Source organism: Mastigoproctus giganteus, chromosome 7 (genome assembly GCF_048544385.1).
Source record: "Mastigoproctus giganteus isolate SK-2022 chromosome 7, ASM4854438v1, whole genome shotgun sequence".
NCBI classification, from domain to species: domain Eukaryota; kingdom Metazoa; phylum Arthropoda; class Arachnida; order Uropygi; family Thelyphonidae; genus Mastigoproctus; species Mastigoproctus giganteus.
The window spans coordinates 178,751,638-178,770,527 of record NC_143581.1 but is presented as its reverse complement, the minus strand read 5'-3'; the positions used below and the strand labels follow the sequence as shown (position 1 = coordinate 178,770,527).

Genomic DNA, 18,890 nt, shown 5'->3' with positions numbered 1-18,890 from the left:
AACGAAACTTTTATTAATTTAGTTTTCATCAAAAAATCAACCAACGTTTTATTTTCCTTACAAATTTCTTTCATCTTTAAAAGATTCATCGCTACTATTACCTGTTTACCGTTTATTACAAAACTATTATGCACCGTTCTTTACTCATAAATATACATTATAATGCCAACCAATGACTACACAGTAGCTCGTCCTCTGTCGCGCCCACCACTAATCATTTCATTGTTTGCCATGCCTACCTGTCAATCAATACATCCTTCTCGATTTCAGCTCCAGACCGATAACACCTACCGTCTGTTTACTGAGCAAGCAGCGCTAGAGTCCGGTGTCGGGAAACTAATTTTCTGCGATAAGTTATCCGACGTTTCTCATCGTTCTCGTGTTGGCTTTCTTTACCTTAGCCAAATCTCCAATACAGTGCTTTAAGACTACTTCCAAGGAATGAGTAAAATGTAAAATTCCCTTTGTAACATAGGTTTCCAGAAACATGGTGCTCTTTGATCCATCTGTGAATGTGTTTGCTTGTTAAGCAAGAAACACCACTTTTCATTTCTAGTAATGATTCTGTTTAAGATGGTGTAATCTGTAACTGCTTTAACTGAGATCTTGCTCTCTTCTGTTGCAAGTAAAGTAGTGTGGTATAGCATGTAAAATCTCTGAATCAGACAGTGTCAGGATGGGTTTGCATGAACCATCAGAGACTTTGACAGTTCCTTTAACACTCCAACAAATATCACACACACAATGTTTATTATGTCAATTTCTGCTCTACAGATTGGCTGGCTAGTTGACTCTTTTCTATTGCATATGCCCTATGTTTTCTAATTCCACTCTTAAGTATTCTTCATTACAAAGCCTGTTGTGATTTCTATGTTAATGTTTTGATTAACATAGCTACCCTTTTACTAGGGTAGCTTGAATTAAAATCATGAACCTTACTGAATTTTTTTAAATTTTTTTGCATTGAGCTGTAGTGATTAATATCTTCTACTTTCAAGAGCATGTTGTCTTCAATTTTTAATTTGAATTTAATAGTATTTAAATAACCCCTTTCCTCTATATCCATTTTAACTGCACAGTTCTCTTTACTCTCACCTAAACTAATTAGCTGAGTAGTCACAGTGAAAACCTCAAAATTATCCTGCTAAGACCTTCCAACTTTTGGTACACAGGTCTGAAAAATAATTCTTGAAATTAAATACGAATGAAATTCTAAGCTGTGTACCTTCAATCCTAATCTTAAATAACTTGACATGGTATAATGATAAATAATATAAAGTTTATATTAAGAAACTGCAAACATAGATATCATATTAGATCAACCAGAGGAGTCATCCCTGTATTGCTCAGAAAAATTTATATGCAAAGATAGTCTTATTATTAAAAACACTTTTGGCAAAAGTCTGCAAAGTAAGATCTATAGCAATTTAAAGCTTAACCGAGTTTCTAATTCATAACCAACCCATTCTGTAAAACCTTAATGTTGCAATAGCCATTAAAAGTCTTAATATAGGTGTTATATCATTCTTGGTGAATCTGCTTGACATAAAAAAAAAAATCCTCTCTACCTGAGTGCTTTGCAGAACTTTGTTCTTTACTTGAGTGGTAGTATTTGTATTTGTAGTCCTCTAACAATGGAAGGCTTCACTTATTCCCTGCAAATTCACATGGGAGGCATTCAGGGACATAATCATAGAAGCTACTGAGCTTTTTATACCAATTAAGAGATACAGATCAAGGTTTAGACCTAAATAGGTGGCAGAGAAGAAAAATGTGTGGAATGATTATATATAAATTATCAGGGAACATGGAATCCTACAGCAAGTACAAACCAATCATCAATCAGTTCACTAAGGGGGTTAGGCAAGATAAAGCAGATTACGAGAGGTCTTTGGCTAAGAATACAAAGAAAAGTAGCAAACAGCTCTTTGTTTATGTTAAAACTAGGAGGAAAGAATGAACAACATTGGTCCACTAGATACGAATGGCATAACCTATTGATGATCCTGTTCTGGTTGCTGACAAACTAAATAAAGATTTTGCATCTACATTCACTTGAAAAATTTCTTAGGGATGGAAACACCAGAAGAACACCTGGGGCTGATGGAATCTATCCAGTTATATTAAAGGCAGCAGCAAAAGAGGCAAGCAAACCCTTGGCCATCATTATGAGAGTATTCTTGGAGTGTGCAAATGTGTCTACTATTTGCAGAGGGGGGGGGGGATCAATGGACAATGTGAGAAATTATAGACCTACAAGCTTGACTTTTGTTTAAGCAAAAATAATGGGATCAGAGGTTACAGAAGTATTGCAGGATCATCTTAATAGGAATGGAATTACAGTGAAATCACAACATGGGTTTGTTAAGAGGGATACTGTCTGACCAATTTGATTAGGAACTGGATGAAAATAATAATTTTGATATGATAAAGATTTCAGTTAAGCTTTTGACACTATTTCACATGAAAGATTACAATACAAATTGGAGCAGTGTAGCATTAGGGGCAAGTTACTTCTATGGATAAAGGGATGGTTGAGGGGCAGAAGAAGAGGGTGGTTATAAATGGGTACTATTACCAGTGGAGTCCCTCATACTATTTACAGTATTTATTAATGATATTGATGACATATTAAACTTATTATTCTAAGTTTTCAAATGATCAAAAGTTAGCAGGGTAGTTAATGACAGGAATCGAGGCATACTACTGCAGCAAGGTCTAGATAAATGAGGCAGATAGTTTGAGAAGTGGCAGTTGAGGTTTAACACTGGTAAATGCAAGGTACTCCACCATATGGACAACAGTAATCCCAAAATAACATACCAATTGGGTGGTACCACACTCAGGAGAATGAAAGAGACTTGGGAGTAATTGTGCAGTCTGACATGAAGTTCTCTGAGCAGTGCAGGCAGGCTGCCAGAACAGCTACTGGGTTCTGTCAATAGGAACAAGGAGTTGATTATCCCATTGTACAAGGCAATAGTTAGGCCACATCTTAAGCATTGCACACAGGTTTGGAGGCTTCATTTTAAAAAAAGATGTGGATCTCTTGGATCAGGTGCAGAGAAGAGCAATCAGATTAGCCAAGAATGTAAAGGGATACTCTTACCAAAAAAGACTTTGGTTTGAGGAGACCTGAACAACCTGCCATTTAAAGCTTTAAATGAATTGAGTAAACTTAATGAGAGTATTCTAACCCTTTCTTAGACAGTGCATAGAAGGGGACATCTACTTAAACTGAAAAAAGGGTGGCTACAGGATTGATGTGTGAAAATTTGCTTTCCACCTGAGTGATTGATTATTGGAACAAACTACCCTTTGGTGTAGTGGAAAGGGGTAGTTTTAATAAATTTAAGGAAGAATTAGACATGTTATTAGATGGGATGTAGAGATAAGATGGGTAGTGGGGGATTTTTTTTGGCTGATGCTGTATAAGCTTGCTTCCTTGCATCATTTGTTAGTACTAATAATAAGTTATAAAATTTAACCTTTTTTATATTAACACATGTAGACCACAGAAATTCACTAACTAATTACAATTATTTTGACACACATATCAGAATGCCGACAGGGCTAGCTGGGTGGGTAAAGTGCCTGCCTGGCAACCTAAAGGTCGTGGGTTCAAATCCTGCCTCAGGCTTGGATCAGAGTACTGCAAAAACCTTGGGAGGTGCATTATGGCCACAGAAGCCGATGCGCCAACAACTAACTAAAAAAAAAAAAAAAAAAATCAGAATCTTTTCTGTTGCCTATAACAACATGCTGTTGTACTTTTTAACTTTCATGATTACAGTCAGTTCTGCTTTAACGAATTACATGTTCCTAAAAATCTACGCATTATGGTATTTCGAGCATTAAAAACAACAGGGCTTATGGGGAAAATAGGGATAGGGGCAGAGCACTGAAAAAAAAAAAAAAAGTTAGAAACCCAATAAAATTGCTAACTCAGATTTAAACATTTTAAATTTCTAATAAATAAATAAATATTACAGTAAATGTAATATTTACTGTAAAGTGCTACATTTACTACAGTAAATGTAGCACTTTAACTTGACAAGATACCTTGTATTGGTCAGAGACTGTGTACGCTAAGGTACAAAGCTTAATTAATACTGTAACATATGCATACTAATTGATATTTTTGTTCACTGACATTTTTTTTTTTTTTTTTTTTGGATTGTAAAATTTAAAACAGTAAAAAAGATTAGCAATCAAAAACAATGAACATGCTTGCACAAGTGAGGTATGGAGTAGCAAGTTTATGAAGCTTAAAAAATAGGAATGAAGAGATCATGGAATTGGAAACACATTTCACCATAATGTAAAATCCCACACAATTCCAGATATCGGTATTATTGCAGATGCAATAAGATTGAGTTTATCACCTGTTTATAATTAGAATTGCAAATTATTTTTTATTGTTTTATGGTAGTGACTTCCAGAAATGTGCTCCTGAAAACATGAGTCGGCCTGCAATATCACCTGTTATCTTGTAAATACAGCGAATGACAATGGTGTGTCTCCGACTACTACAACTACAGTAAATGTGAAATATATCTCTATACACATTTGACATTTTTTAAAGCTTCATAAACTTGTATGTATTGCTGTGCAGGTTGCTACATTCAGCTTGGTGCAGGGTTTTGTGTTCACCTGGTGTTACTTGCAGATGAAATCGTGCATGAGCCAACTCGACAATTGCTATGTTCCCTAATATGTCAGCTGCATTTGAGCAAATTCATGTTTCTAAAATGCAGGTTATAGCAGAACTAATTATACTTGGATTACAGGTACCTGTATGTGATCTGCAGTTGACCACCCTTACAAATGTCTAAAGCTACTGTAGCAAGTTACCTAAAATGACCGAAAACCATCTATAAAGGGGGGGATGCATTCCCAAGGCAAATTTTTGGACTCTCCAATTTTTGTTTTTAATGAGTATTTAAGTTTCAGTTAAATACTCATTAAAAAAAAGGCCTCCGTAGCCGAGTGGGCAGGAGCGGGAGTGCAGTAGCACACGCTCTTTGAGTAGACCGGGGTTCAAGCCCCTGACTGCTGAATACGGTCGATTTGCCAACCCGCACTGGACCAGCGTGGCAGATTATGGTCCATTTCCCTCAACGTGAATTGTTGAGGAGGCTTCCATCCTGCAGTGGGTTGATAATGGCTGCACTTTACTTTACTTTTTTAAAAACAAAAATTGAACCAATCAATATTAAAACAGGAAAGCATTAAAAATTATATACATATGTACTATGCTATATACATAAACATTTATTATTTACACACTGTATTAGTCATACCAAATTTTCATGTTTTAAGCCAAGAATAGAAGTTTGAACAGATATTTCTGCTGCTTCTCTTGATACAGCAGTGTAAAAGACTACTTAATCCTTAATTGAACTTTGCTGTTCCATATGTAGATTACCTTAAATGAGAATGGCCATTCTTTTGTCATGAGTTGCTTTACTTGTGATGCTGGCTGGTTTTGTCTTCCTCCATTACTCTTATCCTTTATTACTCCAAAACAATCAAATCCTTGTTAGGTCAGCCTTAGTATCTTCACCACATTACTTTTATCTACTTTGTCAATTCTACAATCTATACTGAATTTCAGGGACAGTGAACACTGAGGATGCACTTCTGCCACATACCATTCACCACATTCCAAGTGAATTCCCCTCCAGAAGTGAGCTGGTCCTCTCCATCTGTCTCAGTGATTAGCTGTCATATAATCCACCACACAAAATAGGCTTTGAATGTCACTTTCACTCCGTGTTATATCAGTTGCAACTGATAGATCATGGAGATGCATTTGTTGTTGACATGAAAATGACTTGTACATTGTCATCAAGTTTTTCAGTTAAGTAGATGGTGGGCACATTGTCAAAATTCTGTTTTCTACAACATTTCTTGAAAAGGGAAGGGAAGAAGTGTATTTTTTAAATTTTAAAATGAATAATTTTTAAATTAAAAATGTCATTGAAGTGGTATAATTAGTTCATCAGTACTACTGTAGCTAACATTATGTATCAAGCATTAACAACTGACAGTATTCATACAAATTACTAAGCCTAAACTGTTTTAATAACAGCTTTGTTAAATCAAGAAGCTCGAACATAGTTCTTTTCATTCTTCCAACACATCTTTAGTAAGAACATTAAGTTGAAGGAGCCCTAGTGGTTAATTTGAGCATATGTGGTTTGAATTTTCCTATTTCAATCTGTCCATTTTCCTATGTCGAAAACACATCATCTCCCTAATGGTCCATAAAGTTAGTTTCAAGGAAGCCTGTCACAGAGCTTTATCCTTAAAGACTTCAATAAATAGATTTGCCATTGGGGCAAAAGCAGGTTCCTCATTGTGAGACCTGATTTTCGAATATACATCTTACCTTTGAATTTGAAGCATCCTGCCTCAAGGGCTAATTTTGATAAATCAACAAGTATCCTGTTGGATAGCTGTTTGTTTGCATTATCATTAAATACCACTCTATTATCCATTTCTTACCACTCCTATTGCTTCGCTAACTGGAATGTTTGTAAAGATGTCCATGTCATATAGTTATCTGTTATTGATTTATAATGCTGATAAATTGTTTTTTTTTTTTTTTTAACATGGTTACATTTGAGGAGTTAGACCCACACAGGGCAGATTATGTTGATGAAATGGAAGAGCGCTTATAAGACAGGGTGGTTTACAAAGTAATTCATAAGGATGATTCCACAAGTAGATGGTAGAGAAAAATTACAAATGGCATAAACACACTACTCGATAAAGAAATTATAAATAAGAGGGCATGCAATTTCACTAGGTCCATGAAAAGCAAAGCTGCAGTAATTTTTGGCAACATAAAAAGGGGACATTTCAATAAGACTAATTATCAGTAGAAAATACAGCCAAATGGTTGGTGCATATCAACTCCTCTCAAATGTAACACACACACACACACCAAATTAATCAGTATTATAAAATAAGAGTGAATAATTAACAACATTATCTTAGCTACATGAACAAGTTGTTTATATACATTCTGGTTAATGAAGTGATAAAAAAACAGAACAGTGGAGTGACATGTAATGATAGCACAGATTAAAATTGGTGTTTGAGGTACGCTACTTCAAATTTGATATCAGCATGGGTAATCCACTTTCGTCCCTCATGGAAGACCTGTCTATGTGAAGGCCTTGGAGAAGAAAACTATTAGGCAGGCCCTTGATGCTGACGTTGTGGATGACAGGTTTTCAGCATGTGAATGTGGGTAAATCAAATCAGAAAAATTCAAACTACAGTAGACTGTCGAAATAGTGGCACCTCAAATAACGGAACATTGCGATTAGATGTTTATGTACAGCGCAGATGTCTTGCAATGCCTAAAAAAGAAAACGGCAAGTCACATGATTATTGTGTTTGTTTACATTTGCCATTTTGAAAGTGAATTCTGTAGTGATGTCACGGATAGCTCCTAAAGTTAATAAACCTCATACAGGGAAGAAAAGAAGAACAACATTAAAGCTTAGTGGCAAACTTGATATAATCCAAACTATTACATTAGGGTCACCTGGAAAGTTAATTCATATACCCATGTGTATTGTGTTTGTTTTCTAGACGAAAAATCACACTGACTGAATTCAAACCTGGGCCTTTTCCACCTGGTTTTTGGGAGGACGGTAACAGTACCACTGGTTTTTTTTTTTTTTTTTTATGAAAACCCCAAACACAAGAGGTATTAGAACCTATAGTACTTGGTACAGTGCTTGGGTTGGAAGTTGAGAAGACAAAAGAAGGTATTTGTTGACATTAGACTTGAACTTCTGTAGACTGTAATTTTCAGGAAATACATATGAAGGAAGGTTGTTCCAGAAAACAGCAGTTGAATGAATAAACGAGGAAGATGAGAAGTTGGACAGTAAATGGATGTTGGCTGATGGCGGCACGTGTTCGGACTGTTTTGAAAGAGAGAGCGGGAATAATAGAAGCCAATTCAGAAGAACAGTGCCCATGGAAGTATCTGTAGAAAAGGCATGCAGCAGAAAAAGTACATCTATGAGACAGCGAGTGGAGAGACTCCGTTAGAGAGGAGTCATTAATTAACCTAACTACCCTCTTCTAAATGGAATCTAGAAGCCTAAGAGAGGTTTTGGGTGTTGTGTTATTTGGTTTTTAGGAGCATTAGCAACTAAGGCCATATTGCTCCGGGATATGTGGTGGTCATTCCCTGACCTTTCCGCATCCTCCGTATTTGGTGGTGACGGGCTCGAACCCCGGTCTAATCAAGAAGCGTGTGCTACGCACTGCTGCTCCTTCCCACCTGGCTACGGAGGCGCCAGAGAGGTTTTGGGGGCACCTCCCCAGATATGGGAACAATATTCCATGGTAGGGCGGATTTGCGATTTTTACAGAGTGAACAGCTGTTTGGAAGAAAAGTGACGCCGAGAGCGAAAGAGAAAACCAAGTTTTTTAGATGCAGAGGAAGCAATATTTGTAATGTGCTTGGGCCAAGAGAGGTTAGAAGTCAGGATAATCTCCAAAAGAGATATATCAGCTTGCCTAGAAATCGGAGTGTCATCAAAGGTAAGCATAGTAGCAGAAGAATCCTTTTTGCGAGATATAAGACAAGACTGAGTTTTAGAAGGATTGAAATCAACTAAGTTGTCTTTGCCCCACTGGAGAATTACCTGGAGATTGGTATTTAAGGAAATGGTAGCAGATATTCAAGAAGTTGAAGCTGATTGAGCAGGGCAATGTTTCTCAAAATGGAAAGTGGAATGCAATGTGCTATCGTCAGCAAAACTATGGATAGGATTTCCCGTTAATGGAAGAAATTTATTAATATACAAGAGGAAAAGAGTGGGGAAAAGAACTGAACCTTGGAGCACACCAGCATTAGTGGAGAAGTTAGAAGACCTTTATGCCAAACACGATCAAAAGCCTTTGAGATGTCAAGAGCAACTGCTTGTGTTTCACTGAACTTTTCCATTGAATTTGTCCATAAATGGGTAACATAAGCCAGAATATCACCAGTGGATCGAACTGATGGAATCCATACTGGCGATCATTGAACAGACAGATGGTTTCTAGGCAGTTTAAGAGTTGGCAGTTAATTGATTTCTCCATTACTTTAGAAAGAGTAGAAGTTTGTTTGTTATTTGGTTTTTAGGAGCATTAGCAACTAAGGCCGTATTGCTCCGGGATATGTGGTGGTCATTCCCTGACCTTTCCGCATCCTCCCTATTTGGTGGTGACGGGCTCGAACCCCGGTCTAATCAAGAAGCGTGTGCTACGCACTGCTGCTCCTTCCCACCTGGCTACAGATGCGCCAAGAGTAGAAGTAATTGCAATGGGACGATAATTGGATGGGAGGGATTTGTCACCCTTTTTAGGAACTGGCTGGATATGAGCAAATTTCCAAGCAGAAGGAAAAACACATTTGGAATAAGAAAGTGAAAAAAGGTGGCAAAGAACAGGAGTAAGTTCAGAAGCACAGGTTTGAGAACAAGTGGAGAAATACCATCAGGACCTGGAGCTTTCTTAGCATCAAGATTCGTGAAAATCCTTCTGACATCCTTTTGATGGAAGACCACAGAAGGCATTGAATGGAGTGTGTTGGGAGGTGTTTTACCAAGATCATTAATACATGAGTTGGAAGAAAAATGAGATGCTAGCAGGTCAGCTTTATCCTTTGCTGAAGTGACAATAGAACCATCTGGTTTTGACAGAGGTGGGAGCAAAGATGGGCAAAAGACCAGAATGCTCAGCTCCCATTAGGGCAAGAAGCAAGTTTTCTACTCTTGGCCAGTTCAAAATCTAGTTTGGACTGATTAATAACTGCTTTTCAATTGTTGCGAGCTTTGGTGTAGGCAGAAAATGAAACTGAAGAATTGGAAACAAGCCAATTACGATATGCACATTCCTTCTCTTGAACAGCCTTAGCACATTTATTGAAAAAAAAACAAGGTTTAGATAAAGGATGAGATTTTAAAGTGGAGTGTGGAATAAAGGATTCCATTGCTACAAGAATAATTTCACTGATACGATCTGAGCAAACACTGACATCAATCAGAAGTTCTGAAACAGTAATCCAACCAAGGAAAAGAAATCTCACAGGTCATCCCATTTTGCATTCTTGTAATGTCAAACAACACGAGGTAAAGGCTCCATTGGAGAAGAGACAATGACCAGATTGTGATCTGAGGTGCCTAAAGGACCACTCACTTCGACCGTGTACTTAAAAGAGTTGTTTGTGAGAAAATGATCAAGCATGTTGGCTGTATGGTTAGGATTGTCTGGTATTCTTGTAGGTAAATGAACAATCTGTGCAAGGTTATTAGTAATTGCAAAAGCCTCAGCATCTTGGCCAGCTGGGTCAGTGTGACTAGAAAACGGAAGCTAGCTGGAGTTGTGAAAATTAAAATCATCAGGGAAAATTGCCTCACTGTTAGGAAAGTTGCAAAGAGAGGAAGTCAAAGAGCTCCAAGTGATAAGTGGAGTTGGGAGAATGGTAGAGACAACAGATGAATTTGACACAATGAGGTAGAGAGATTTTAAGCCAGAGAAGGTCGAAAAGAGGAGATTCCAAATTACCAAGTCTCTGGCAGGGAATATCGGAACGTACATATGCACAAGTACCACCTTTGAGGCGAAAGGAATCATACAACGAATAATTTGGGCAACTGAGATGAGCAGTGGTTGAATTGACTGATAACTGAGATTCTGTCAGAAAAAGTACGTGGGGCTTGGTAGACTGCAAGTGGAAATGGACGTCATTGAGATTATAATTGAGACCATGTATATTTGTGAAATGGACTAGGAAGTGTTTGGGACATTTAAATCTTTTTGCAGATAAGCTTACTCTATTAGTTTGACTATTCATGGTGTATTCAATAGTAAGAAAAAGTGGGGGGGGGGACATGCTGTATGAAGTAATGATAGTTTTGGATATGGCTTACACATGGTAAGAATATACCCAGATCCTTGACATATTGTGGCCTCGACAATGCCCCGCCCCCATACACACTACTCGGACTCCCTCCAGTCACTATCTGGCAGAGTAGAGGTAGCAAGATTATACACTAGCTGATCCGGAAGCCTCCTAAAGAGTTACCAATAGGTTTGGTCCAGTGTACTAACTAGCGGCTGGCCTGCGAATACCATTTTAGAGCTATACCCTCAATGTAAGGAAGATTGGATTTCGCCACGATGTTCATCATAACCTCAAAAATCATCAGTCATACTGCATGATGGAAGAGATGGGGAAGGGTTGACCAGAACTTAGCTCTGGAGACTAAACATGGGTTCCGCCACTTGAAGCCTCCAATAAGCAAAGTGGTGGTATTGCACCGGTTGATGAGAGTCATCTACCACCTAGTATTGCCTGGTAACACAGAGGGGTGGCATTCCTCCATGTGGTGTGGGTGCCACACCTCGATCCCTGCTTACGTTGGTTCACACCTGGGTGGTCACCCACAGTGCTTGTGCATGGAGATTATACCCAGGGTTACTTTTAGTCCCACCATCGTGAAGGTGCAAGCAGAGGATCAAGTCAAGTGGACCCAATTTCGGACTTTGCCTAAATTGGGTCCACTTGACTTGAATGTCAACCGAATATCAGTTCCATCAGCGTTTTAGACTCCCAGGTAGCAAGTACAGCTTGTCTGGCATATCTGAGAGAATGGCTGTGACAACCTCAAGGACCAAATTTGCTACCTGCACAGACTAAACTTGATAGGATAAAGAAAACAGAACTGGGTGTAAGCAGGAGTGTATTAATGGCAGTATATAATATTGAATGGTCAACATGTTAGTTTCTTATGTGCAGTTAATAAAATCACATTCTTAATCTCTCTGTTTCTTATTTAGCCTCATTATTTCTACATTAAATATATTAAAAATAAAACTTTCTAGGTAACAGAACAATCAAAATAACGGCACCTTGAAGGTGCCTTTATTCTGGAAGTCCACTGTAGTTGAATAACAAAAACAGGATAAATAACTTAAAATTAAAAGTTGAATAAAACACACTAACTTTCTTTGATGTTAAAATCATGAAAGTGGTCTAATTTCATGTGTGGTATTTTGACACTTGTGTCTCAGAAAGCAAAAAAAGAGATTATCAAAACATTCACCTGCACAGCAGAATTAGAAAACAGTACATTTTAAGCAAAACCAGGCTCACTGGAAAGAAGGTCACTAGGATGAATGTTTATATATATAAAAGGAATTTTAGATTACTGAGATCAAATAGGACTGCATTAAAGAAGTTATGTATATCAGAAAATTTCAAAATTATATGATTATTAATCATAGGTTAATCATAAACAGTAGGGGGTTATTGATGTAACATGGGTTAATCTTTTCAGCAATAAAGTGAACATGCCCATTGGATAACACTAATTAACGCGAGTGGGCAAACTGTGGAGTTGCATGATGTTGCTTCAATGAGCTATTCATTTTGTATCCTTTCTTGAAGTTATTAGCATGTGATCAAGCAGCTGTTTTGAAATGTGATACTCTAATAAAATTGTTTTTATTGTGGAGTGAAAGTGTCATTAATCACCTATTATCCACATGGAAGATTTTATACAAACATTGGAATGAGAAAACATTTTTAGTCATTGCCAAACCTGGCAAACTGTGGTCCTCATTTCACAGTTATTAATCTATTAATACCACCAAATGGTAGCATCAATTTTCTTGCTACTAATTAGGGCTGTATTAAACTGGAAATATACTAAGAAAAACATTAGAGGGCCTTGGTCTCCTGTGGTGCCTCACTAAATCCATCCAAACAGAAGTACCTGTATTTTCTCAAATGGCAGCTAAACATTTCTTGCTTCTAATCAGGGTTGAAGTGGAACAGGAAGACATCATGGAAAACTTGTGATGAGCTCACTAAGGTAATTGACACAGCCATTGTTACTCACAGATCCAAACAAAAATACCCTTTCTTTTCAGTTTAGTTCTTCTTCTAGTTTGTTGATACTTTCAAAGTGCACAATATCACATTATGATCAGATATATATTAGCATCTTTGGTAGTATGTTGCACAATACAGTTGGTGGTGAAAGCATTAATGTAACTGTATCCTCAGTGTTTCTGATATCATTAAATATTAAAAACTTGTCAAAAATTTCTTATGATACTAAGGTGGGGAGGATGATCAACAATAATAACTAGGAGACAAGACTTGGATAAATAATTAAGATGGCTTGGGAAATGTTCAGTTGCACACACTGGCATTTGGGTAATCCCAATAATCTCATATTAACATATACACAAATTAGCCTATTACGTAATAAGTAACAAATAGATGACAGTTGAAGGTAAAAAATTTAAGGTAACAGTATAATATAATACCATAAAGTTCTTTCATCAATATAGATGGCTGCCAGTACGGTACGTGAGGTTCTATCAATGATTACACAGGAACTTTGCCTAATAGAGACAGTGAGATAATGGTTCCACTGTGCAAAGCAAAGGTTAGGGCATATTTTTAGTACTGTATACAGGTCTAGAAATTCCATTTTAGGTTAATGCAGATCTGCTGGAAGGGATATAGAGGAAGAACAAGGTTATGTATTGAAATAGGCTCATTCCTATGGGAAGAGGCCTCCAGTTTTGGAAAGTCTAGAAATCATTAAGGATTTAAGACTTTAAAAGGGTGGGGTAATCATATTTTTCTTTCTCAGGTTACACAGACTAGGGACATAAATTAAGGAACAAAATTGCAACTAAACACTGTCCATTTAGAAAGCTTATAAGTTTATAGCAGGATTAGGTAGTTGGAAGAAACAAATTATAACTTGTAACTCGGGATACATGGTTGAAGTTTGTTTTATTTATATTTTTTAATGATAAAAAAAATATAATATAAATTTATATTTTATAATTTTTTTTTTTCAAAGAAGCAGAGCTGGTGTAGCATGAGCTACACCAGCTCTACTTTGTTGATACTAATGCATGTCTGAATTTCCTAAATCATTTAATGACTTACTACATGTGGTAAGATCAACTGTGAAAACTGGAATGTTGTTACTTCAAATTATATAAATTAAAAGATTAAAATATTTTTATTCATTTCTTTTATGATTGCAACTATTATCAGTTAAGAGACTAGTAAAAAAAGAAAACACTTACAGCTATCGCATATACCAGGTGTAGCATTTGTCACATCCTGTAACAGCCTGTTTTAGAAAAGAAGAAAAATAATTGAATCTTATTAGGTGGGGGAGAAAAACAAAGCACAAAAAAAAAACCCTACTGCAGAAAGCAATTTTCATAAATTAATTTTTTAGTCATAATGTAACATAAATTAGGTGGATGGCAGTACATGCATAACAGTTGGTAGTATCAGCTGCCTACAGAGAACAACAGTCGATTCAAAATGAAGCTACCTATTGTAGGAGTGGTCCATTATTCAGATTTGACCAATTCAGGAAGCTGTTGCCATGTAAGGTATAGATTCCATGACATTCCAGGATGTTAGTCACGTAGTGTTGTGAATTTCAAAGTGAATGCATAAATGTCACAGATTTTCCATGGTTGGGGGATCATCATCAAACATGTAGATTAATGCCCTGCATGTTTGATGGGTGAAGCTGCAAGGACTGTATATTGCGCTAGGTATCTCATATTAGCATTTTGCTTCAATATTGGAAAGCATAAATGTGATGAGCAAAGTTCTTTCACGATAAAATCAATAAATTGATATACTAGTGGGATAAGTATTTCAGTATTCATGGTGATTATCTGGAAAAGTGGCGCGTCTCCGTAGCCAGGTGGGAAGGAGCAGCAGTGCGTAGCACATGCTTCTTGATTAGACTGGGGTCTGAGCCTGTCACCACCAAATACGGAGGATGCGGAAAGGTCGGGGAATGACCACCGCATATCCCCGGAGCAATATGGCCTTAGTTGCTAATGCTCCTAAAAACCAAATAACAAACAAACAATCTGGAAAAGTGACTTTATTGTGAACTACAATCGAAATGTGTGATATGTTGGTTTTAAGTTTGATCTGTTACAAATAAAGTTATGAGAGTAACCATTCAATTCATCCTTGTGTGCATGTGTATTTATATACAGTAGAGCACCGATAATCCGAACTAATTGGGACCGGGGTAGTTTGGACTTCTAATTTGTTAGGATTTTCAAACTTATCAAAAATACTGTTCTGGAGATGAAAAAAAAAAAAAAAAAAAAAAAAAAAAAAAGGGTTAGTAAGTTTAGAAATAAAATCACCAAGTTGTACTTACGTATTTTTTTTTTCATAAGTAACAAAACAAATGGAACTTTCAGCCACAATAACACACATGTATAAGCTTTAATGAAAATAATTACATATTTTTTGATTCCCACACGTCAGCTAACATATAGCAGCTGTCTTTGAGACTGAGCTTTTTCGATAAAGCTATGATGCCTTCTGCTAAAAATAAACAACACAAGACTTATTTTTTGTAGATTCTCTTCAATCTTTTCAATGGATCTCTGGTCCATTGGTTGGAGCAGTACGGTAAAACATGACCTCAAATCCGTCGTCTATTCCATTTAATGCTTCCACTGGATGTGATGGCGCATTGTCTAGGATAAGCAAGACCTTGCTCATGATACTTCTTGACATTCAGAATAAAATTGTTGGTAAACCATAACAGATTACAAAGTGTTATGTTTAGTTAGTACTGTATGTATATCAATTAAACTATATATGTAAGTGTAACTTTCCCCCCCCCTAACTTGTGGATAATATTCTTCCAATTTTCATATATAATTTAATTTTGTTAATTGGTAAGGTAATAAAAGTGTAAGTTTGTGCTTTATATCTTCATTTTTATAGCCTGTGGATAATATTCCTCAGGTTTTCGCTTATTAGAATTGCCATTTAATAGAATCAAAATTCAATTCACAAATGTGATCACAATAACTGGCGCTTACTGTAATTATTTGATGGTACCAGCATTAAAAAAAAAAAAATAAATAATAAATGCTGGCTTGTTCAGATTTTCAATGCTCTACTGTATCTGTAATTAATATGCGCTGGTGTTCAAAGAAAGTGCATCACCCGTTAAAATTGTAATTGTTGTACAAATAATGTAAGTATATGGCAATATTTCTTATAGATTGCATCAGCCATTCCTTTCAGCTATATAAGCATGCTGTGCAAGATTTGCAGTCATTCCTTGCTTGTGTCAGTATGGTGATTTACATGCAGTTGACACCACAAAGAAAGAGTGCTATTGTTGCTTTACTTGAGGAAGGATGTTCTTCCCATCGTATTGCTTATAGAGTGTCTTGTAATCGGTTGACAGTGAGTAGATTTCTTTCCAAACTCAAGAATACTGGTTCTGCTGATAGGAAAAAAGGAACCGGATGTAAATGAGTCTCTATGCCAAAAGGACCATGTTTTGAAGCACTTATGCCTTAAAAATCATAAAGTTTCTTCATCTGAGCTGAAAAGAGAATGGGAAGAACATACAGGAGTGGTAGCAAGTGTAGTAACAGTCAAAAGACGCCTCTTCAAAATTGGATTTGAAGCCCATTGTCCTAAAAAGAAGCCCCTCCTCACACAAAAAATAAAAAAAAGGCCCGATTAATTTGGTGTAAGGAGCATGTCAAAAGGACACCCGAGCAGTGAAAGTCAGTTATTTTCTCAGATGGGAGACAAACGATTCGTCGTAGACGTAGTGAAGAATACCATCCAGACTGTATGGCGTCTACAGTGAAATTCCCTACCAGCCAAATGATATGGGGGTGCATTTCGTATTGCAGAGTAGGTTACCTGCAGTTTATAAAAGGTTCTGTAAATGCCAATGGATACCTGGCTATATTGTAAGGCAAACTGCTGCCAACCATTAGAGACCATTTCAACCCGCCAAGTAACTGCATCTTTCAGGATGACTCTGCTCCTTGTCATCGGGCGAAAAGTGTAACTAGGCACTTCTGTAGTAACTTTAGCTTCATTTCTGCATTAGAGGTTCAACAGTAATGTGTTTACATTTGTTACAGGTGATAAAATGGTTGGAAGAACAGTCCATTACAACTGTTGGAATTGTGTGGAATCTGCAGTTGCCAGAAAGAAACCAAAGACCCTTCGAGAACTTCAGGAAGCCATAATTCATGTTTGGAACCACGAACTATCAGTTGATTATCGTCAGAAATTGATCTTGTCAATGCCTCAACAGTGTGCTGCTGTCATCAGGGCCAGAGGTGGTTCAACTAAATATTAGTTTGCACCTGGTAAACTTTTCATTTTGTTTTCTATTTAAAATGATAAACTGAAGCAAACTGAGGGCTTCTGATAACATTTCAGCCATAATCGTCGTGTTTACCAAAACTGTTGTATAAAGGTTGCAAAAGCTCATTTTGGAATATTTTGAGAGCACCTGTCAAATATTACTTAGCTTTGCCTTAACTATTAATAAATATCTTTTGTTTATATTTATATTTGTGATGCTAGTCATTAATGTAACATACCATCGCGAAAAAAGGGTTACAAATGCGAAATTCCTAGGTGATGCACTTTCTTTGAACACCAGTGTATATAATATAAATTAAAACTAAATATCTGAAAAACAAATAACTAATACATTGTTTATTAATTTTCTTATTATTTTAATATCTTTCAGAAGTTAATCTTAATTTTTATATACACAAAGAAATCATTTAGCATTATTTTTGGGATGAATTCTTGTAAAACAGTACACTGAGAATCAAAAGCACAAAAATGCCCTAACTTTTTTTCCATAAGAGTGTTATAAATAAGAGAAGTATTATTTGAAGGAAGCCAGAAATTGTGTGTGTGTTTTTTAAATATGATTCTAACAACTGCTTAAATCAAATATTCCATTGCAATCATTATTTTACTTTGATAATTCCTAACGCAGTTGCAGTTAGTAGTGTTCTGACTTACTGTTTTTTTTTTTTGGCAGCTCAGCCAGTTATTATCATTGTTGAGAGACCAAGGAAAGAAAGTGGCCTTCTCCATTCTCAAAATGTTTGGAACTTTAGATCTCCACTTTTCAATATTATTCATTTCCCTTACGTCAGCCTTTATTCAAACTGCTAAGCATAGATGCAATACAGTTTTTAAGTGTTTTGTTACTGGTTTGAATTTTACACTGGCTGGACGTAGAGTCAATGTAAGTGTTGGCATTTGAATCCCCCCCCCCCAACAAACCACAAGGTTAATGTTTGGGAACTCACATGATGCTAAGAATGTTCATGAAGCAAGCAAAGATGGTCATAATGCATATAAATGTAAAACCAAAATAAGCACTGATGGTTAGTGTATTGAGGTATTCCTGTACAGTAAAGGATATCTGAATTACTAATGATTTCTTATGGGTTCATTGTATAATTTATCATTTAAACTTTATCCATAACTGTTCCTTGACTGCATGCACAACAGAGCACAATAATCTATGCACTAGATTGCATCTAGCACATAACCGATGAATTGGATACTAAGAAAAAACAATGGTGAATGCTGTTACCGATGTCACGAAGTGTATTCTAAAAAAGCAATCAAAAATGTTTATGTTTAGCTAAGTTAGTGGAACGGTGGCAACTGCTAACAAGTCTGCTTTTTTGAAAAAAAATAAATAAATAAAATAAAATGTCAGAAGTGGCGAGAAAAGCTATACGAGTGCTTTTCAAAGTTCACCTGAAAAGTACAACAAGCAAAGTGATTGGCACCGACTCATGTCCAAAATAAGTTTTGAAAGAATTTGATTAGCTTGAGAGAAAGAAAAAAAAAAACTGTACATATGAGGATAAGCAAGTTATCCTCATATGTACAGAAAATCTGTTCAGGTTCCTCTCTCCTGGCCTGAATAAAGCATTTCGCTTGTTCCTTTCAAATGATGTGCTAAGTTTGAAAATCCAGACACAGCTCTTCA

General features: G+C 36.5%; 1 protein-coding gene across 1 annotated transcript in view; it reads right to left on the bottom strand.

The window, feature by feature from the left end:
• Window positions 1–18,890, bottom strand: part of LOC150083360 (semaphorin-2A-like) — a 644,133-nt gene that overhangs the window by 34,339 nt on the left and 590,904 nt on the right. The window contains exon 14 of the mRNA XM_090377991.1: window positions 14,137–14,183. Coding sequence (XP_090234117.1) covers window positions 14,137–14,183 — 47 coding nt within the window. The remainder of the gene's footprint in view (window positions 1–14,136; window positions 14,184–18,890) is intronic.